The following is a 23,655-nucleotide window of genomic DNA, read 5'->3' on the forward strand; positions in this document are numbered from 1 at the left end:
AGGAAATTGGTGTCACAGATGTTCAGAACCCGTCACTAGTTCCTAGAATTCAATTCTTTATTAGGTCGTCAAATTAACCTAGATGCTTCCCCCGTAGTTACTGTGTGATTAGATGAACTGATATGCAGTTCCTCACAGCACTAGTTTATGACCTAGGTTCTTTTGTGTATAACTCAGTTCATAGTGGTGTCTGTGGTTGTCTGTGCTGAAAATAATTCTTGCTGAACGGTACAATGCCAAAGGAAAAGACAACAGAAACACGTCTGAAAACTTAAAATGTCAAGATGCTCCCTTTTTAATGTGTGGATCAATCATGTAAATTAAAGGGGAATTTAGGAATATTTTTTAAGAAATAACAATTTTAGGTAGGCAATTGTAAGGAAGATAACAATCATACATGCCAAGGCTACATGATTCTTCCACAGGCCCCATGGGGAGATATCGATGCCCTGGTTGAGCAAAAATTCTTCGCCTGTACATCTGAAATTCAACAGAAAGAGAATATGACTTCATTCTTAGCATTTGCCAAATTCTACTAAATTAAATTCACTCCTCCCGGGATGCCTATGTGGCTCAGTGGGTTAAGTCTCTGCCTTTGGATCGGGTCATGATCTCAGGGTCCTGGGATAGAGCCCCACATTGGGCTCTCTGCTCAGCAGGGAGCCTGCTTCCCCCTTTCTCTGCCTGCCTCTCTGTCCACTTGTGATCTCTCTCTCTCTCTGTCAAATAAATAAATAAAATCTTTAACCAAAATTAATTATTAATTATTTCACTCCTCCCATAGGTTTCCAAGGGTCAAATAACTATGCCTTTATATATAGTAGGTAACAGACAATGAGTGCTTACAAATCTGCTAGATACTATGTTGAGCAACCCACATGTAACAGTTTAGTTAATCCCTAAAACAATCCAGTGGGGGTTCGGATATACCTGTAAAAGATGAAGAGGCTAAGGTTTAAGGAACTTAGGTCCAAGGCCACAGACTCACACTGTGAACCAAGTTGCTAATCTCTGCAAATTCATTTGTTTCCAGATCTACGATGCTGCTCTCTTTGAAGGGCAGAAACATTAATCAAGTAATTTGCCCTCACTCCTGATGGGGTAAACCTCAGTTTTAACAGAAGGCATCAACAGATAACAGATGACATTATTACCAAGACAGTTAAAGCTCTTTCTAGAACTCATCACCCACAAATCAGCCATGCAAACGAACACAAGCTAAGAATTTTGCAACTGGGTAGAGAGGTGAGCAAGGGCTTCCTGGCACTGTTGCAGTTCCATCCACTCTTGCAGCAGGACTGGAATGAGCCCAGCAGATGCCTGGCTGCAAGCTGTCACCAGCAGGCCCCTTAATGAGGGGGAAGCCTCAGTGGCAGCTGAAGCAGAACAGGGTGGGGTAGCCCTAGCACCGTTTAGAAAAGCACCTGGCTTTTCTAAAACACCTGGTACAGCCTTAATTATTCCTTGTTCCTTAATTATTCCTTAATTATTCCCCATTTTTGTGCAACTCTTGAAATCTGGCAGTTCAAAAAAAAAAAAAAAATTGGTATGGCCAGACAAAAGACAGAGAGTGGGCAGGATAAAAAAGATGCTCTTTGCAGAGGTTTTCTAGAAATACTTCAAACTAGCAATGTGTCCTGTTACTAAGAATTATTTCATGAAGGTCCATAAGATTTTTGATACCAGCATCCTCTTTTCTTTCATTAGTTAATGTATCAAAGTCAAACCGTTAACAACAATCATGGATAAGGAAAGTGTTACTCAGTTTTTAAAACATCCTCTTGATTTTATGGAAATCTGCATTTCTGTTTTATTGACACTATGCAATAAATGCAAATTCTTTCTCATGACTGAAATGTGTTTCCTTCTTTAGAGGCACATGCTTTAATAAGGGCATTCCAAGTCAGTTTAAAAGAAAAAAAAAAATAGCTGTGCAGACTTCAATTTCTTCATGCCTCCTATTTAGGTGCAGGAAGAAGGGGCAGGTTCCTCGAGTGTGCCAGGGAAATGTTCTGCTCCTGGCCTCGGGTTGGGCTTCCAAGAAGCTGTAAGTTCATGAATCTGTACACTTGCCATAATCCATAAATTCCAATATCCTAAGGCTTTGCAAAAATATCAAAGCAGCTCATTTCAAACTCAGGTGTTCTGAAAATAAAAGCTAAAATCCACAATTCAAAACAGCATTTTAAAAAGGCCCCAAATGAACAACTCATCAGAAACATTTCCCCAACTTAACTATAACTTGGACTGTAGTAGAACATCAAGGAGACGTGCACTGTGCACAGGTCTGCAGTAGAAGGACCCTCAGCAGCCACATGGTCCAGTGGCCTTTCTACATGACACCCCAAGAGTAAGCAAATCCATTCTGACAATGAGTACAAACTTACATTGCATAGCTACAGGTATCATTCCCTGTTACGTTGACTCCTGGGCAGAAGTTTTGTCCCAAAAATTCATTATGCTGCAAAGCCTATAACACAGGGGGGATGAGACAAGGTAAATGGTTTTAAATTTCAAAAAGTCTCCAGAGAATGATCATGTCCTCCTAGTTTAATCTTTACTGCTATTCCTAAAAACAAACCAAGCCTCACATTCATGGTCTTGGTCACATCAGAACAGTCAAAATTCTTTTCCCTGGCAACTAACTGGGTGGCCTCTGTCGGGCTTTTGGCTTCTAAAACAAAGGCTTTAAAAAGTATTTGGCAAAGAGGGGAGACCTGTGGCTATCCTACCCATAGCTCCTTCCTCCTCCTAATTTTATAATCCCACAAACAGTGGGATTAAAATCATAAAACGGTAGTCCGTGACTGTTGTTAATTTACAGCATCTATTTAAGAACGTTTTATATTGTTCCTGTTTATTTTCATCAAAACCAGTGCTAATTCTTGGGAGTCAGAACCCCAATCGTACTATACTAAGACACAGTTTTCTGTGGACTTGATGAGCTTTTTCTAAAGCCAATAGAGTAGCTGTATTATATGCTCTTCTTCTTCTAATTTCAATATAAAATATATATTCTAGCCCCCCCCCTTCTCATTTTCGTGTGGAACTGAAATGCAACAACAGTTTTTCATATCCATTAGTCAATCTTTCTCCTTTCTGTGGAGTTCTCTTTCCACCCCTCAGCACCCTCGGACAGCAGCGTGACTGGGGAAACCTCAGGGGATGATGGAGGTGAAACTCTTCTTCATCGCTCGGAAAATGAAACCCCTGGGAGACTTTCACAGTTCATGGCTGGGGTAATGACGTTGGCAGGCTTTATTCTGGTTGTTCCTAGCTTGGGAACAATGAAGCAGTCACAAGGACAGATGAGGAAAACTTACCGCATAGCCGTATCGAGGAATGCTGAAGTACTGAAGCCAGGAGAGCCAAGGCGCAACGGTTCTGAGATTTACCAACAGCCCCGAAAATATCTACGGAAAGAAAATGCCAAGAATCAGACCTGGTGAAGGGATTTCATGGCGAATTACAGAGAATAATTTCTGAGTCCCCTACAACCTTCACAAACATTTCTTCTAAGACTTCCCTTTGCGTACGTATGCCCCGCTCGAGCTGAGGCTATTCGTGGTTGTAAAGGAATGACAACATATCTCTAATCCCTAGGTCATCTAATTGGAAGACCCTTCATTGTGAAGGCTTTTACTTTTGGTGACTGCCCACGATGAAAGATCAATAAAGTACTGACTGTCCCAGCGATACCATCACTCTATGCTTACACCAAGAAACTTACCAGAGCAGATCCTGAACATCTCCTGCCCCTCTCTACTTCCCTAACACAGTAAGATCTGTTATTTACAAGGGCTTGCATTCTATCTCTGCGTGACTATAGAAATAATCTGGCGTTCGGGATGCATGCTTAAAATAACCCAAAGCCTGGGGCGCCTGGGTGGCTCAGTGGGTTAAGCCGCTGCCTTCAGCTCAGGTCATGATCTCAGGATCCTGGGATCGAGTCCCGCATCAGGCTCTCTGCTCAGCCTGCTTCCTCCTCTTTCTCTGCCTTCCTCTCTGCCTACTTGTGATCTCTCTCTGTCGAATAAATAAATAAAATCTTAAAAAAAAAAAAAAACCCAAAGCCTGGAACTTATACACAGAATAACACGGAGTAGTACAGACTAACATATGGTGAATACCTTCATTTAAAGCTACCAAAAAGCCGTCTTACGGTGAAGGACCGAGGCCAGCAACAGATGGCTACATGAGAGAAGGTATATATTTAACTTTTAACTGGCAGTAGGTATGCTGGGATAGACCTAACAATGACAATGTTGGAGTGACTACGTATTCCTGAACTTGACTTAACCAGGTGCTTAACAGAGGAGACACTGCATCTCTGAGGAAAATGTGGTGTTATGACTGGTTTTAAAGGATCTATATACAAACTTCTAAATAACAATAAGATGAAGCATCTAATACATTATCTAGAACATTTTTATAAATTGAAGACACATTATGTATTGGATAACATGATAGAAAACATATGGGAAGGTTTATCACTTTCTCAATAACGATTAGATTGGTAGATGTCAAACTCAGAAATGGAAGACTTAAACTTTGGCAAAAATTTGTTCTAATTATGCTCCTTTTAAGGACATCTCTCCTCCTCTAGCAGAAAAAAACACATGTATTAAGTAAACAGGCTAACGTTCCTGTTCACTTGACGTTAAGGGGCAAGGTGGTAACTAGCTGATTCGCTTACTGATCCATCTATGTACAGGGAAAATGAAGGGACACGTAAGGTTAGGCTTCAGTAACCATTTAAAAAAAGGTAGGCAGAAATAGATTGGTATAAGAGAATGTCAGGAACCCAGAAGGGAGGAGACACAGTACTCTGTGGACTTTGGAACTTTTCAGTGTTTTTATTTTTTTTTTTAAGATTTTATTTATTTATTTGACAGGAAGAGAGAGATCACAAGTAGGCAGAGAGGCAGGCAGAGAGAGAAGGCGAGGCAGGCTCCCTGCTGAGCAGAGGGCCCAATATGGTTCTCGATCCCAGGACCCTGAGATCATGACCTGAGCCGAAGGCAGAGGCTTAACCCACTGAGCCACCCAGGTGCCCCTTCTCAGTGTTTTTAAAACACCCCTTTTCAAAATACAGGAGGGACCCACGATAGACTACCCACACTGCAAACTGTTCCACTTCTCATGGAGCTTAGCTACTCCCTTGGAGGGGAGTATATCCAGCCAAACCATTAAGCCACTGCTTAAATAAGTCTAACCCGAGCACAGAAGTTGGGCAATTAACCTGATGCTTTTATGAGGGAATCTTACAATCAACATTTTTCTGGGTTTTGTGGGGTTTTTTTTTTTTTAGAAGTTTCTGTTTAAATTCCAATTAGTTAACATACAGTGTACTATCAGTTTCATGTGCCCAATTTAATGATCCAACACCTCCATACAATACCTGGTGCTCGTCACAAGTGCCCTCCTTTATCCCCATCACCTCTGTGACCCAACCCCCTAACCACTTCAGTCTGCTCTCTATAGTTAAGTCTGTTTCTTGGTTCGCCTCATTTTTCCCCCTAAGATCGTTTGTTTTGTTTCTTTAGTTCCACATATGAGTGAAATCTTGTGGTATCTCTGACTTGTTTCACTTCGCAAAATGCTCTCTAGCTCCATCTACATCATTGCAAATAGCAAGATTTCATTCTTTTGATGGCCGAGTAATATTCCATTCTGTCTATCCATCTTCACATCTTTTTATCCATTCAATAGTCAGTTGACATTTGAGCGCTTTCCATAATTGGGCTATTGTTGATAATGTGTTTACAAATATAGGGGTGCATGTATCCCTTCAAACCAGTATTTCTCCCCGCTCTGGGTAAATACCTAATAGTGCAGTTACTGGATGGTTATGGATCTTGGTGCAAATGTAAGTGGGATCAATACCCTGATTTTTCTTTCTGCCGCTTCATTATTGGTGTATAGAAATGCAACAGGTTTCTGTACATTGACTTTGTATCCTGTGAATTCATGTTCTAGTTCTAGCAATTTTTGGTGGTCTTTTGAGTTTACTATAGAGTATCATGTCTACAAACAGTAAAAGTTTTACTTCTTCTTTACTGATTAAGTACCTTTCATTTCTTTTTGGTGTCTGATTGCTGAGGATAGGACTTGTAGTACTATGTTAAATAACACTGTTGAGTGAGGACATCCATGTCTTGTTCCTGACCATGGAGAAAAAGCTCTGTTTTTCCCCACTGAGAACAATACTGGCTGTGGGTTTATTGTATATGGCCTTTCTTATGTTGAGATATGTTCCCTCTATCCCTACTTTGTTGATGCTTTTTATTAAAAAGGGCTACTGTACTTTGTCAAATACTTTTTCTGCATCAACTGAGAGAAGCATATAGTTCTTATCCTCGCCTTTATTAATGTGGTGAATCATGCAGACTGATTGGCAAATACTGAACTACACTTGCAGCCCAGGAGTAAATCCCATGGGACTGTGATGAATGATTCTTTTAATGTACTGTTAGATTCAATTTGCGAGTATTATACTAAACATTTTTCCATCCTTGTTCATCAGAAATATTGGCCTGTAGTTCTCTTTTTCAGTGGAGTCTTTTGGGGGGGGGGGGGGATAGGGTGATGCTGGCCTCATAGAATGAGTTTGGAACTTTTCCTTCCATTTCTATATTTTGGAATAGTTTGAGAAGAATAGGTATTAACTATTCTTTAAATGTTTGGTAGAATTCCCCCTGGAAAATCCTCTGGCCCTGGACTCTAGTTTGTTGGGAGATTTTTGATGACTGAATCAATTTCATTGCTGGTTATCAGTCTGTTCAGGTTTTCTATTTCTTCCTCTTTCAGTTTTGGTAGATTATAGGTTTCTAGGAATTTGTCCATTTCTTCCAGGTTGTTCAATTTGTTAGCGTATAGTTTTTCATAATATTCCCTTAGAATTCTTTGTATTTCTGTAGTGGTGTTATTTCTCCTCTATCATTTGTGATTTTATTTATTTGGATCCTTTCTCTTTTCTTTTTGATGAGTCTAGCTATGCGTATATCGATTTTACTAATTTTTTTCAAAGAACCAGCTCCTGATTTCACTGATCTGTTCTATTGGGCTTTTTTTTTTTAGTTTCTGTATCATTTATTTCTGCTCCAATCTTTAATATTCCTTCTTTCTGCTTGCTTTAGGCTTCATTTGTTGTACTTTTTATACCTCCTTTAGGTATAAGGTTAGATTGTTTATTTGAGATTTTTTCTTCCTTCTTGACGTAGGCCTATATTGCTATATACTTCGCTATATATATATATGTCTCGGGACTGCTTTTGCTGCATCCCAAAGGTTTTGGACCATTGTGTTTTCATTTTCATTTGTTTCTATGTATTTTTTTTAATTTTTTGATTTCCTGATTGACCCATTGATTATTTAGTAGAATGTTGTTTAACCTCCATGTATTTGTAGTCTTTCCAAATTTTTTCTGGTGGTTGGCTTCAAGTTTCATAGTGTTGTGGTCAGAAATATGTAGGGTATGATCTCATATGGTATGATCTCAACCTTTTTGTACTTATTGAGGACTGATTTATAACCTAGTATGAGATCTATTCTGGAGAATGTCCCATGTGCACTTGAAAAGAATGTGCATTCTGTTGCTTTAGGATGAAATGTTCTGATTATATCTGTTAAGTCCATCTGGTCAAGTATGTCATTCAAAGCCATTGTTTCCTTGTTGATTATCTGCTTAGATGGATCTGTCCACTGCTATAAGTAGGGTGTTAAAGTCCCCTACTATTATTGTATTATTATCAATAAGTTCCTTTATGTCTGTTATTGTTTTATATATTTGAATGCTCCCATATTGGGGGCATAAAGATTTACAATTGTTAGATTTTCTTGTTGAACTGTCCCCTTTACCATGATACAGTGTCCTCTTTCATCTCCTGTTACAGTCTTTGGCTTTAAAGTCCAGTTTGGTTTTTGAAGTTTCAGTTTATCAAGGTTTCACTATATGTCACCCAAGAAGCATCTTTTAAGAACTCATGTGTAACAAAATGTTAACTAAAGTTATAGCAATTATATTAGAACAGTAGCCAAAAAGGCTCGGTAATGCCAAGAAAAATCTGTATATTCTCTAATATAAGCTATCCCTCAATACATGGTCTCCTTAAAGCACAAGATCCCATTTACAGAATCCTCAAAGCAGGTTTAGGTAACAGGCAAATCTGTGGAAAGGAACAAGGGGAAATAACTAGTTCTCAGAGAAGCACAGTTCCTACTCACCATCATAAACACAAAGGAGATGGTCATGAGAAGTGTCGCTATGGATACCACACTCTGGCCTGCTGCTATGGCCAGTGCCATAGAACTGGCCGAATAAGCCACCATCATAAGGGTGAACATCATGACGAAGAAGGCCTCCACAACTGGTTTCAAGCCTTAGTTGGGAAGGAAAGAAGGTGTTGAATCCACCTGCCACCTGTGTATTTGGGATTGCTTCCTATGCAAAGCATTATAATATTTGGAGAAACTAATACCAAAATGAAGAATATTCATCCTCTATTCAACAACCTTGGGTCACCAATTTCATTACCAGTCCCCCCCTCCATATTACTGTATAAAGTTATCATAGTTTCTTTTTTATACTTGTTGCATAAGCACATTTCCGTGTAACATCTCTGCTCCTCCTTTATTTATAATTATTAACAATTTCTGAGTATTTGAGATGGAGAGCTCCAGGCAACACAACTGGCCCCAATTCTATTGCCTTTTTTTCTAAGAACAAAACTTGTCAAGAGCATATTTTTTTTTTACTCAAACATCACCACGTGTCTGTTTGCTATCACTGCATTGAGTAAAGAAACTGGGAAGATTAGGTGACCTCCCAGTGGTTTCAATATCGGGGGGAATGTCTCCACATTCCAAGTTCCCCAAGACAAAGCACCATATTAATTCTGGGATTGAGGGTGGGGTTAAATAAATTTCCTAAAACTACTTTATAAATGATAATGGACTAATACCATGGATCATACAATCTGAAGGTTTTGGAACAGCTGTCAAATTTGATTCTGAGGATCTAGGTTCTATGCCTAATTCTTCATGACACACCTCTTATTTATAAAATGGAAGTTTAAACTCAATCAGTTGGTTTTTTTTCTGTAGTGCTTTACTTATATATATTTTTTAAATAAAAGATTATTTCTGATGTGTGTTTTTGCCTCAGTGAAAATATAAGGACATTATGATACAATGAGCCTAATGCACAAATGAATCTAACTACACCTATCGAACAAGTATTTGTATTAAACCAGGAAGCCCTGAAAGTCACTGTCTTTCACTATCTTTATGTGTAAACACACAGACAAATATAATAATAAAAGTACAAATACATAGTAAGTATCCCAGCTCCTCTATCATAGTCTCAAATAGTTTTGTGAATTCTTTCCATGTTGATAAATGACACACAGCATCTTTCAGTAAAATTGAGTTTTATAAGTAGTTTTAAAAGTTAGTTTAGGGCAAGTCTTGATAAAAATGTCCTCAGGGAACAGTTATTTCAGAGTATGCATGTGGGTAGATGTCTCCTTATCTCACTGGCTTGGTTTAGAGTTTGAGAACCAAAATGAAGCTGGTAAAAAGAAATTGGCTTGCCCTCATATTGAAGAGTAAAGACACAAACCTTTTGTTATACTGCTTACCTAACAAGAAGTATATTATACAAGTAAATATAATACTTGGTAACATCCTCATGGGTAGTAAATCAGATAACAGTTTTCCAAAGAAATAAGACGACACTCTGTAGTATCCACTGATATACTCATGTCTAAAAAAGAAAAATTCATCCTACATTAGTTAAGGAAGGCAGAAACCAGATTGGGCTGCTTGCTTATCTGCAGACTTCCGCCACCACCAAGGGTCAAATGACTACAGCTTCTCACATCCCTGAGGTGAACCTCCATCCTGTCAGCATCAGGCACCCTCTTGGGTGTGAGCCTCACCTGTGTTGTCACCCCCACACAAGTCTGTGCAATACCCCTCTTCTCATTATAGAACTCCCTCTGGATGCCATCCATTCCGCTCCCTGAGCGCCCACTCCCAGTGAGTAGATCTGCATCTCCTTCCTCTCTTCCAACACTGGCTCTCCTTTAAGAATAGCACTCCAGTAGCTGAGCTCAGTTATGGTAGAGGCTTTATTTTCTTTCCACTTCTGATTATGAAGGTGGCGGCTCTGCTATCCTCCAAGCTTCCTAAAGCAGCCCTGGATCACTTACTCAACTCTCATGACAAAAAGAAAATGGCACTTCTTCCTTCAACAATCACACCTTTCAACCACACATCCCTGTCAAATCCTGCTTCCTTCCCTCTCCAGTTTTAGATCCCTTCCTCTTCCTGGCATCTTCCTCCTGTAATTCCAAACTCCTCCACCAATATCATTCTTTCCCTCTAGAATGATTCCTTTCTTCAGTATGGGAATATGGGCAAATCTTGTCCAACTTTGGAAAACACAGGAAACAAAAGAGCCCTTACTTTATTTTAAGGCCGCCCTTTGGCTCCTTCCATTTCCCTTCCATTGAGGGCTAAGTTGGGTCCACATTCTTTGTCAGCTTGACCTCCACATCTTATGTTTACTGCTCAGCCTACTACTTTCTCTCTACCAAGCCCCTCTGACTTTGCCTGTGTGAGCCATCATGACTTCTCATCTGCTTAAAAACAAAAAATCCTTTTTTGCCCCTTTATCGCTTGCTTTTTCTGCAGCATTTGGATTTGCTGGCTCTGCCTTAATCTTAAACTCCTTTTCCCCTTAGTATCAAGCCCTACATGCTCAATGATTGTCCTCACAACCTCTGGCTGCTTTTTCTCAAGTAACGTGGGCAATCCCCAGGAACCAAGCTGTGGCCCAACACTGGATATGACCAGTTTGACCAACAGCCCCTGATACCGGAGAGTCCCCTTCCTGGAACAGAGACCTACTCACATAAAGAGCTTCTTCTCAACCACAAAGAGCTCCACAGCTGACACACTGCTGAAACACTGGTTGGTCGTCAGGAAGAAGAGCACCCCTGACCTGCAATGAAAGAAAAGTGGGGGGCGGGGGGAAAGCACTGCAGTCAGTGAAACATTCTTAGGTCAATTTTCTAATTGTGAAATGCTCTCCTCAAAGGATACCTCATAACATTAAATAGAAACTGTTCTGGTTAAAACAGGGAAGTATGCGCGCCATCAGCCTTCTCCCCACCATCTCTGGGTATCCACAGTGGTACCCTTCAGAGTCCACAAAGCAGAGTCTGGAAGTCTTTGTCCTGGGCTGCCATGGATTAAATTGGGTTCTCCCCCACATTCCTACGTTAAAGCCCGGACCTTCAACGTGATGATATTTAGAGACAGTGTATTTGGGAGGTAATTAGATTTAGATGAGGTCATGAGGGTAAGGCCTCACAATGGGATTAGCACCCTTAAAAGACAGGGGAGAGACATCAGAGTGTACTCTCTCTGCCGTGTGAGGACACAGCAAAAGGGTAGCCACCTGTGAGCCAGGAAGATAGCTCTCATTGGAATCTGACCATCCTGATCTCTAGAAGTATAAGAAATTGTTGTTTAGACAATTGTTTAAGCCACACAGCCTACGGTTCTTTGTGATGGCAGTCTGTGCTGATGAATATGTAGGTCATAAAAATATTATCATCTTGAATTTTAACTAACAAATCAACAAGTATCAGGCTCAGGTTATGGTCTCAGGGTCCTGGGATTGAGCCCCGCATCAGGCTCTGCTCAGCAGGGAGGCTGCTTTCCCCTCTCTCTCTGCCTGCCTCTCTGCCTACTTGTGATCTCTCTCTCTCTCTGTCAAATAAATTAAAAAAATCATTAAAAAAAAAAAAATGACAACAGCAGCAACAAATACCATTCCTAATGTATGAAGGGAGAAAGAGTGAACCAAATAAAGCCTGCAAAGCTTAAAAACCTCTATCAGCCACCGTTTTTTTTTTTAAAAAAAGAGATTTATTTATTTATTTGACAGACAGAGATCACATCATATCATATCAGCCCACAACTGTCGAGAGCCTTGATGTTGTCCTTGACAAGCCACACCAAAATGGTTTCCAACATGCTCAAAAGAGAAAACATGGGCAGCTGGGTGGCTCAGTGGGTTAAAGTCTCTGCCTTCGGCTGAGGTTGTGATCTCAGCGTCCTGGGATGCAGCCTCACATCAGGTTCTCTGCTCAGCAAGGAGCCTGCTCCCCTCACCTTCCACCTGCCTCTCTGACTACTTGTGATCTCTGTCTGTCAAATAAATAAATAAAAGCTTTAAAAAGAAAAAAAGAGAGAGAAAACAAAATGATGTTTATAAAGGAAAGATCTGTGTACCTGTAGGAAAAGGAAGACTACTAATGCTTCTTTCTCAGTAAAATAATTAAGGCTTTAAAAGGAAAGTCACAGTTAATCTACACTTTGCTACACAAACGCGTGTTATGAAAGCATGCCAACATTCTAAAAACTGGTGTTGGGCTTCCCTTTATAACCAAACCATTTCATTGACATTGAGGACATGAGTTGACACTGAAAGAGCTAAAGTGACCCATCATTTAAATGACACAAGAATACAAGAGAACACTTTTAAAAATATATAAACCCGGGGCGCCTGGGTGGCTCAGTGGGTTAAGCCGCTGCCTTCGGCTCGGGTCATGATCTCAGGGTCCTGGGATCGAGTCCTGCATCGGGCTTTCTGCTAGGCAGGGAGCCTGTTTCCCTCTCTCTCTCTGCCTGACTCTCTGTCTACTGTGATCTCTGTCTGTCAAATAAATAAATAAAATCTTAAAAAATAAATAAAAATAAAAATATATAAACCCAAGTGTACAGCCTCTCAAAAAAAAAAAAAGCTCATAGACACTTAGTAATTGTTTTTAACACCAAAAAAGAAAGAAAGAACTGAGAGAACAGAATGTTTTATTTTTATTTATTTATTTATCTTTGAGAACAGACTGTTTTATAAGTAAATGTTTATACAATAATTAATGAACAGAAAATAGCCAGAACTGGTACACAGGAGGCTATGTAACTTTTTCCACACAAGTAAGTCTACTAGCAAAGTAAAAGCTAATTTCAGAAACAAGAAACATGCAGAAAGAAAGAAAGATGGGACACGCAACAATTTAGCTCAATTTGTTAAGCCTTATATCCTTAACACTGTTATGTTCATCATGATTTTGAACTAGGAGATACTGCTATTACTTCTAAATCATATGGTTTGTTTTATAGTAAATAGTTTTTATTGCTAAATAATGCAAGGTATTCAAATTCTTTTCACACTGGTAATCCAGGACTGTAATATCTACTTATTGATCCAAATATTTTTTAAAATATCTTTTCTGTTTATATTAATTTGTTTAGCAACCACCACAAGCCTGTAAGGTAAATATTAGGCCACAGAAGCTCATATACTACATACAAATTAAACCCAGCTTGTTAGTTAGAGAGGGGCGCCTGGGTGGCTCAGTGGGTTAAAGCCTCTGCCTTTGGCTCAGGTCATGGTTCCAGGGTACTGGGATCAAGCCCCACATCGGGTTCCCTGCTCAGTGGGGAGCCTGCTTCCCTTCCTCCCTCTCTGCCTACTTGTGATTTCTGTTAAATAAATAAATAAAATCTTAAAAAAAAAAAAAAAAAGAGAGAGAAAGAAAGAAAGAAAAGGAGCCAAGAGCTCGTCTTTGGGATAATTCATTCCCAAAGAGAACCAAACCACTGGCCTCCTAAGCAATTTCAAATGACAAAAAAGTGGCAGCAAGTTTATGTCAAAAATACAAATTAAAATAAATCCAAAGAACTATTTCTCCAGAAAACATTTGAAGAAACTGCTAAACCTCTTCTTTATTTCTCTGGATTCTTCTACCAAGAATTCTAATGGTTAGATACCCAATTCCTCTTTAAAATTCCAGTTGAGGACAGGTTTTTCAATACTTTTCCAAATACTTCCCACTGCACAACACAAAAGGTCCATGGGCAATAGATCCTGTGACCTATATTCTGTGCCTGGTAAAAATATGGCATTTGCAATGGGTACAGATCATCAATGACTAGAAAGCTTGGAAGCAAGTGAGAGAACCCCACACCCTTCAGAGAAAGTAAAGGGAATAGCAGTGATATAACTCTGGAAATAAGCTTCCATAATAATTTCAACATGGAGTAACACTATCTGATCCCATACAGGAGATAATTTATTTTACTTGAGTGAGGAATTGAATTTTATGCTTATTCTTTCTTTTGTAAACAATCTGACATCAAAACAGATTCAACGTAAGCTACTGCAACTTTCCTCATATCCTTCTGGCAAAATGGGGATAACACCCCCATCTCTTGGGGCAGAAATCCGTATCCATGATTTAAAACAGAGCATAGTACCTGGCATAGAACAGCTTTGTACATGAAGTATAAGGAGAAGTCTGCAGTCTTTGACACTGCTGAGCATAGACATTCAGAACATGCTAGAGCCCATTACCAAATCTCATCATGAAAAAATAGTTTTAAGGGCACATGATGACTAAAACTCGGTAAGGTAAATGAACGTAAGCGCTAACCATATAACAGAAAAACCGGAGTGTCATCCACCTCCCCCGAGCAAACAAATCAAAAAAATAGAAAAAAATTATTTACAAACAAAAGAAAAAACAGATAAACTGGACTACATCAAAATTTAAAACTTCTGTGTTTCAAAGGACACTCAACAGTGAAAAGATGATCCACAGAATGTCAGAAAATATTTGCAAATTTAGACCTGATAAAGGATTAATATCCAGAATATATAAAGAACACTTATAGTTCAATAATTTGAATCTCCAATTAAAAAATGGGCAAAGGATTTCTCCACAGAAGATTTCCCAAAAGAAGATACACAAATGGCCAATAAGCACAAGAAACGGTTCTTAATAGGGTGCCTGGGTGGCTCAGTTGGTTGGACAACTGCCTTTGGCTCAGGTCATGATCCCTGAATTCCAGGATCAAGTCCCTCCTTGGGAGGTCTCCTTGGGGGGTCTGCTTCTCCCACTGAACTTCTCCTCTCTCATGCTCTCACTCACTTATTCTCTCTCAAATAAAGAAATAAAATCTTAAAAACAAAAAAAAAAAAAGAAAGAAAAGAAAAGAAAAAGTTCTCAATATCACTAATCATGAGGGGAATGCAAATCATAAAACCACATCCCCTGACACCAACTGGGATGGCTATTATTATTTTAAAAAGAAAAGAAAAGGAAAAAGAACAGAAAATACTGTTTGGTAATGTTGTAGAGGAATTAAACACTTGTGCACTGCTGGTAGGAATGTCAAATGATACAACTGCTGTGGAAGATAAAATATTTCAAATAATCCAATAGCTCTACTTCTGAGTATAAATCCAAAAGAATTTAAAGCAGAGATTGAGACATATTTATTTGTACAACCACGTGCATAGCAGCATTGCTCAAGGAGGGGCAAAGGGCAGGCCACTCCAAGATGGGGGTCACAGCAACATGAAAATTATTTTGAGTTAAAAGCAATCAAAAAAAAAAAAAAAAAAAGCATTCAAGGCCTCCAGACTCAGGAAAACTTTTCATCTCAGGGCACCTGGGTGGCTCAGTCATTTAAGCATCTGCTTTCAGCTAAGGTCATGATTCTGGGGCCCTGGGATCAAGCCCTGAGAATGGCTCCTAGCAGGGAGCCTGCTTCTCCCTTTACTTCTGTCTGCCTCTCCCCCTTGCTTGTGCATGAAATTGTGTACTTTCTCTGTCAAATAAATAAAAAAAGAAAAAAAACTTCTTACGGGGTGCCTGAGTGGCTCAGTTGGTTAAGCAACTGCCTCAGGTCATGATTCTGGAGTCCCGGGATCGGGTTCTGCATTGAGCTCCCTGTTGAGCAGGAAGTCTGCTTCTCCCTCAGAACCCTCCCCTCTCATACTCTCTATCTCTCATCTTTCTCTCTCTCTCTCAAATATATAAATAAAATCTTCTTTTAAAAAAAAAACTTCTTATCTTCCCCTCAACTGCCTAAATTTACGTTAGAAAGGAGAACCTGTACCAGGGAGAGAGCCATTAAGAAAGATGCCTCTTTGCCTAAGAAACTTATTTGCATAAAGAGGGCAACCTTTGTTTTCCAAACATCTCCCAACTTTTTGCTAAGGTCTTTCTTCCTTTACCCTAACCACCCTTCTCCTTAATTCATATACGCATCGTGTTGTCTCACTGCTTTTGGAATTTGCATGTCTGTGTGGATTACCTGTACACATGCTATTAAATTTGATTTTCTCCTGTTAATCTGTTTCATGTTAATGTGATGCTTAGTCCTACTAGAAGGACTCTGAATGGCAGAGGAAATTCTTCCTCTCCAACATTCACAACAGCCAAAAGGCTGAAATAACCCAAGTGTCCAAGGACAGAGAAATGCATAAACAAATATGGTATTCCATACAATGGAATATTATTCAGCCTTTAAAAGAAAAGAAATCCTGGGACACCTGGGTGGCTCAGTTAGTTAAGCGGCTGCCTTCGGCTCAGGTCATGATCCCAGCGTCCTGGGATTGAGTCCCACATCGGGCTTCTTGATCGGCAGGGAGCCTGCTTCTCCCTCTGCCTCTGCCTGCCACTCTGTCTGCCTGTGCTTGCTTGCTCTCTCTCCCTCTCTCTCTCTCTCTCTCTCTCTCTGATAAATAAAGAAAATCTTAACAAAAAAAAAGAAAGAAAAGAAATCCTGACATGCTACAATATGGGTGAACCTTGAAGATAACTATGCTAAGGAAAATGAGCCAGTCACCGAAGGATAAATACTGTATGATTCCACTTATATGAGTACCTTGAGTAGTCAAACTCAGAGACAGTAAGTATAATGGCCATTTCCAGGCACTAAAGAAAGGGAGAATGAGGAGTTGTTGTTCAATATGTACAGAGATGCAGTTTGGGAAGATGAAGAGTTGGAGTTGGATGGTTGTAATAGTTGTACAATAATGTGAATGTACTGGGGAGCCTGGATGGCTCCGTCAGTTAAATATCTGACTCTTGATCTTGGCTCAGGTCATGATCTCAGGGTCATGAGATCAAGCTCCACATCAGGGTCTGCACTCAGTGCAGACTCTGCTTGAAATTCTCTCTCTTTCTCTACCATTCCCCATGCTCACATGCTCTCTCTAAATAAATAAATAAATTCTTTTACAAAGTAATGTGAATGTATTTAATGTCACTGAACTATATGCTTAAAACTTGTCAAGACAGTAAAAATTAACAACCTGTATAATCTGTACAAATTACATATTTATATATGTATAGAGACCATCCCCCCCACACACATTCAGCTTGCAATTCACTGACTTATCCTGATCCTCAGTTGACTCTGTACTTGTCTCAAATCCAAATTCTTAATGAATTTTCATTACTTGAAAGATGTAACAGCACTTTCTCACAATCAAGATCCAAATTTACTTACCTATTCTGGATTCCTGTAGGATCATTTTTTAGATCATAGAAAATGGCACCTATAACCAATCCCAGGATGATTGTTACAATTATCTTTTCAAAAAGAAAAAGAAAAACAAGTTTTAATGCAAGATAAAAACTTAATACACCATTTATTATTACAAGATATGTAATCAAATTTCTCCATTGAGATACATGCTTCCAGTGGTTCAAAATCCTTGGGTGAATATAAAACAGTGTATGTTATGAGACTGCTTTCTAAATTAAAAAATAACTGATCCATGTTGGAGAGGCTGACAGAACACAATACCCCCTGAATGCCAAGGATCCTCCCAGTGATTCACCAGGCCAATTCAAGGTCCAGTTCAGGCTACAAGGCCTGGGAAGGCCAGCAGAACAATGGAAGCATCTGGCTAAGTCATTGGAGGAGTAAAGTCCAAATGGATAAGAGTTCTGACCTGAACTCTCAACCTTTTGTTCCAGTGAACATGCAGTTTTATATTTCAAGAAGTACAAGTAAAAACAGGATATCTTTACTCTTACTATTATAAATAAATACAATTTTTTGAGCACACATAAAAAAAATTCTAACAATGTTATTCTGCATGATAAGGAAACAGGCGTTAGCTGACCACCCACCTGACCTAGAGGACAGGGCTTGCCTGCACTGGAAAAGTGCAAAGTCATAGCCACCAAAGCATTCAGCCAGCTCTCTCTGAGGGCACTCACATGCTGCCACTGCCCTTTCTCATGTCACAGCTCCTCTAGCAACCTTAGTCCAAGGACCTACAGCCAACACTGTAGAACTAAGCTGCTTAGCCATTCTTACCTGCATTCACTTACTCGCTTTGGGGACTCCTAAGAACAGTACATAAACATCACTTTTGTTTTTAAGACTGACAAAATGAGGGCACCTAGGTGGCTCAATCACGTCTGCCTTCAGCTCAGGTCATGATCTCAGGGTCCTGGGATCAACCCCCACAGCAAGCTGCCTGCTCAGCAGGTTGTCCTCCCTCTCCTACTCCCCCTGCTTATTTTCCCTCTCTTGCTGGGTCTCTCTCTGTCAAATAAATAAATAAAATCTTAAAAAAAAAAAAACAACTAATCTATAGTCCCACATTAAATATCGCAATGTAAAGATGAATCTCTAAGAGTTATGATAGTGTTTTCCAAATTGGTTTGATGAGAAAAACCCATGGCACATTAAACAAACATTAAATCCTTTTACACAGATGATCCACTTACTCCCAGGTCATCCAAATACAACCTTTAGTTAAATGGCATTATCAGAAGCAAAGTCTGAACCACATAAATGACTACTTGAAATCTAAGCATGGCTGTAATATTACAAATATGAGATTTATCAGTAGGAAGCCATAAAGCAGTTTAATAGCCTCACATTCAAACACTTAAAGAAGTAAACCATACATACCAGATTAAAAACACTAAACCAAAGGTCGGTAAGCTAGGGTCTACTTCTGTTCAGCCCTCTAGCTAAGAACAGGTTTTACCACTCTTCTCGAAGAGTGAGAGAAGGAGACTATTTCTTGCCACATGAAATTTAGATGAAATTCTAATTTGGTTTGTGTCCATCAGTAAAGTTTTATTGGACCATAGCTATAATCATTTGTTTATGTATTATCTATCGCTCCTTTCTTGCAAAAATGGCAGAGTTGACTACCTGAGACAAAGACCACAGGGCCTACAAAGCCAGAAGTATATACTATCTACCCCTTTACAAAAAAGATTTGCCTGCTCCTATCCTAACATGCCAGTATGTACAAATCAGAACAGCAGATGCTCAGAGAGATGCAGTGTTCTATCTTTGTTTTACAAGAGCTCCGTGAATTTGAGCACTGTTAGGACTCCTTCTGTCAAACAGTTCACTGAGGAGGCAAACAGGGTGAACACGCAGCCCGGCAGCACTAGGCTGGGTCTACAGCTGAAGGAAGCCCAGCAACAGAAGATGCAGAATTATGCTGTATTAGAAAGAGCTCCACATTCTAGAAAAGGGATGCCTGTTACACTGCTGCTGGGAATGCCAACTGGTGAAGTCACTCTGGAAAACAGTACGGTGGTTCCTCAAAAAGTTGAAAATAGAGCTACCTTATGTCCCAGCAACTGCACTACTATTATTTACCCAAAGGTAATTATTTACAAATCATTTACCTAATTCAAAGGGACGTATGCATCCCTATGTTGCGGCATCATCTACTATAGCCAAATTATAGACAAAGCCCAAGTGTCCATCGACCGATGAACGGATAAAGAAGATGTGGCGTATATACAATGAAACATTACCCATCCTAAAAAAGAAGGAAATCTCACCATTTGCACAACATAGATGGAGCTAGAGAGCATTATGCTAGGCAAAATAAGTCAGAGAAAGACAAATACCATATGATTTCACTCCTATGTGGAATTGAAGAAACAAAAACAATCATAGGGGAAAAAAGAGAGAGGCAAACCAAGAAATAGACTCTTAACTATAGAGAACAAAGAGATGGTTCCCAGAGGGAAGATGGGTGGGTGGATGGATGAAAGAGGTGATGGGGCTGAAGAAGGGCACTTGTGATGAGCACCAGGGTTTGTATCAAAGTGTTGAATCACTGTATTGTACATCTGAAACTAACAATACACTGTATATTAGCTAACTAGAATTTAAATAAAAACTTAGAAAGAAAGAACTCCACATTCTAATCACATCCTGCCCAGCACTACTGTATGTGTGACTTGGACAAGATACTTAAAAATCACTTTTAGAAAAAAGAGAAATTTACATTATTTTCCAAGTAAAAAAATATAATGTATACATCACACTAAAGAATCAACTCCAGTACATTATCTCACTGTTGAAAAAAATGGGTAAACAAGGCTAACCTCATTTATCAGATATCAATGATATCTGTTTCCAAATGATATCAAATCTTCTCTTAAAAAAAGAAAAATTTAACTTTGATTGATAGTACACAGAAGTGTTCATATTCTGAGAGAAATACAAAATTATAGTAGCAAAAATGTTTGGAGCAATTAGCAGTATATCTTAAAGAGGGACAGAGATTCTGAGTACTAATACTTAAAAGGCAACAGCACCAAAGTACGAAAATTACGGCTCATGTGGTTAAGAAGTCAGTCATATCTTTTTTAAGATTCATTTATTTATTAGAGAGAGAGAAAGATCTCATGCACCCATGGGGTGGGGTGGACGGGGCAGAGGGAGAGAGTCTTAAGCAGACTCTACACTGAACAAGGAGCCCAACTCAGGGCTCAGTCCCACAACTCTGAGATTACAACCTGAGCTGAAACCAAGAGTCGGCCACTCAACTGACTATCCCACCAAAGTGCCCCAGGAAACGAGTAATATTCTATTAGTGTAGTGCCAACAACATGCCATCTTTTGGTACTCAACAGAAATCCAATGACTGATAATAAATAAAACCAACGACCCCCAAATAACTGGCTAAACTGATTTCCTTAAAAAGAATGGACCACTTCAACAGATGTAGTATATATACACAATGGAATATTATGCAGCCATCAAAAGAAATGAAATCTTGCCATCTGCAATGATGTGGATGAAACTAGAGGGTATTATGCTAAGCAAAATAAGCGAATCAGAGAAAGACAATTATCATATAATCTCTCTGATACAAGGAATTTGAGAGGCAGGGTGGGGGTTATGGGAGGTAGGGAAGGGAAAAATGAAACAAGATGGGATCGGGAGGGAGACAAACCATAAGAGACTCTTAATCTCAGGTAACAAACTGAGGGTTGTTGGGGGGTAGGGGGGTAGGGATAGAGTGGCGGGTGATGGACATTGGGGAAGGTATGTGCCCTGTACCTATACCCCTGGGGCATATAATACATTACATATTAATAAAAATTAATAAAAAAGAAAAGATGGACCAACAAACTGGTAATACTAGGGGTTTGTAGAACAGAGCACCTGAGAATAACAACAATAAAGGGGTACTAATCAACAACTACCAACAGAGCCAGCCAAAGGGGAAAAGAACATGATTTCCTTTTCATCAAAAGAAAGTTAATGGGAAAGCAAATAGCCTTATTTAGTAGAATTCAAGCCTGCTTACTATGTTGTGTTAATTGCCGACTGTTTAGGTACCTAGTGCTTTCCTAAGATGAGAACTCCTAAATGAAGAAGGTCAATGATGAGGAAAACCACTTGCACACAGGCTCCTCCCAGAGAGAGCAGATGACCCCCGTGACCTTCAGCTGCATTCAGTGAATCTAGATGCCAGCTTCCCTGACCTCCTGACTTCAAATGCAATCAACCCCCTTCCACTCTGTCCCTCTCTCCTTTCTTTCTCTCTTCTCTTCCTTTCTCCCCCACTGTGCTTCAACTTTCTCCATAGCTCCTTTTACCATATGACTTGCTATCTATATCTAGTTCATTACTGTATGAATTTGTCCCCTGTCACTCCTCATAGGAAAACAAGCTCTATGAGAACAGGAGTTTTATTTTCACTGATTTTGTTCACCCCTGTATACAAGCTCCCAAAATGGCACACGTAGTCAATGAGTCAGGAAACGAATGTGTGCAGCCACCAGAAAACCCTAAATGTGGCTAAACACTTCATTTCACCATCTTTGAAGAAAAGATTTTTCAACAAAGATTACCCATTACAGCTAGTCTAAATCAACAAGAAGTCTTAATTAGGTAGTCAAAAAAAAAAAACAAAAACCCACCAAAAAAGTTTTCCATAAGTAAAAATTTCATGGTGTTTCACTTATGCTATTGGCTATTTTTATATCCCAAATGGAGTGGAGATAAATAAATGGAAGCTTGAGTAGAAGATAAGCATAACCTTAATAGATTATATCAGAACCTAATGCTCCCACATGATTATGTCCCAGCATAATCCAAAGAATCTGCCAGGTTACCTGAGCTATAGAGGCCTGGGGATTACCCAGTAAGTTTTTGAATGAACGCTTGGAAATCCATCTGAGTTGATGACAGAAGGAGGTGGCATAGGTGATCTCCTTTAAGGCTGAGCTCTTCCTTTTCTGACCCTTTAGGACTTCATCTAACTCATCTTTCATTTTTCTGTGGAAGTCAGAGTTGGCATAAAACTCAGCTATTTTTTCTATGAGTGGAGTACCTCTCTTGGAAGGCTCTTCAGTCTCCTTGACTTTGGAATAAAGGTGGATAAAGAAGGGAAACATTATTCATAAAATAACAACTGATTTAGTCCATTTTCCTGTAACCCCTTTCTTTGGTTCCTCCCTAACATCATAATTCTAATGCTTGAGTATAAAAAATTATTAGATCTGTCATTGCTTTACAATATTAGAAAAATAGTTAATTGCCCGACTGCTTCCATAAACCTATGAATATAGCAAACCTACTGCCTTCTCCTAACTCTAACACTTGAACCCTAATTCTTTTAAAATAGACTACTTACCAGAAGGAGTTATAATTCCTGATATACAAACCTGGTCCTTGTTTTCTTCTCTATGCAAATATATAAATTGCCAAGTTTCTTATTTCAAAACATAATATAAATGGGTATTTTTAATGAAATTTCCCCGTAAAAGTGACACTATCACATGTATACTCATGTATACATTCAGTCAAAAATATACCAATCACGGAAAACAAAATCTATGTTGACCAGTGCTATAGAGTGAATGTTTATGTTCCCTCAAGATTTATATGCTGAAACCCAATCCCCAGTGTGATCGTATCTGAAGGGTGATTAAGTCGTATGAGAGTGTAGGCCTCATGAATGAGATTAGAACCCTTATAAAAGAGGCCCCTCCTTGCTTCCAACATGTGAGGAGGCATCGAGAAGATGGTCACCCATATTTGAACCAGGAAGCAGGTTCTCCACAGATACTGAGTCTTTAGTACCTTCACCTCGGACTTCTGACTCCAGAACTGTGAGAAATAAATGATTATTGTCTAAGCCACCTAGTGTATGGTATCTGTGGTAGGCAGCCCAAATGGACTAAGACAACTATTACCAGAGGACAGCATTAATATAAATTCATGTAAAGCCATGTTTTCCTGAGCTGCCACATGGTTAAACTTCAGTCAATTCCATTCACAATAATCTGTGACTCTCAACAGATTCACATACCTTCACCCTCTTGGTCCTCTCTGTTCAGTTTCACAGCAGAGGAATCTCCATTAATGACATCCAGGAAGAAATCTGCAGGGTTATTATAAGGCTCACACTGGTAACCTACAAAAAGAAGGCAACTCAGGTATATAAACTTGGTCTTGGAAAGTAAAAACTCACTTTCAGGGGTGAGAGAGGTGAGG

At 39.4% G+C, this 23,655-nt stretch overlaps 1 protein-coding gene across 5 annotated transcripts in view; it reads right to left on the reverse strand.

Annotated features, from left to right (window-relative positions):
- Positions 1-264: 264 nt before the first annotated feature.
- ABCG2 (ATP binding cassette subfamily G member 2 (Junior blood group)) overlaps positions 265-23,655 on the reverse strand; it is a 158,782-nt gene continuing 135,391 nt past the window's right edge. For all 5 annotated transcript variants that reach the window (XM_059375698.1, XM_059375707.1, XM_059375716.1 and 2 more), the window contains 9 exons: positions 23,471-23,575; positions 22,272-22,519; positions 17,380-17,462; positions 10,919-11,008; positions 9,642-9,766; positions 8,227-8,381; positions 3,324-3,413; positions 2,388-2,470; positions 265-480 (listed from right to left, as the gene is read on the reverse strand). In XM_059375698.1, the coding sequence (XP_059231681.1) occupies positions 333-480; positions 2,388-2,470; positions 3,324-3,413; positions 8,227-8,381; positions 9,642-9,766; positions 10,919-11,008; positions 17,380-17,462; positions 22,272-22,519; positions 23,471-23,575 (1,127 nt within the window). In that variant the 3' untranslated portion in view covers positions 265-332. The remainder of the gene's footprint in view (positions 481-2,387; positions 2,471-3,323; positions 3,414-8,226; positions 8,382-9,641; positions 9,767-10,918; positions 11,009-17,379; positions 17,463-22,271; positions 22,520-23,470; positions 23,576-23,655) is intronic.

The sequence above is a fragment of the Mustela nigripes genome, chromosome 1 (assembly GCF_022355385.1).
Source record: "Mustela nigripes isolate SB6536 chromosome 1, MUSNIG.SB6536, whole genome shotgun sequence".
In the NCBI taxonomy this organism is placed as follows: Eukaryota; Metazoa; Chordata; class Mammalia; order Carnivora; family Mustelidae; genus Mustela; species Mustela nigripes.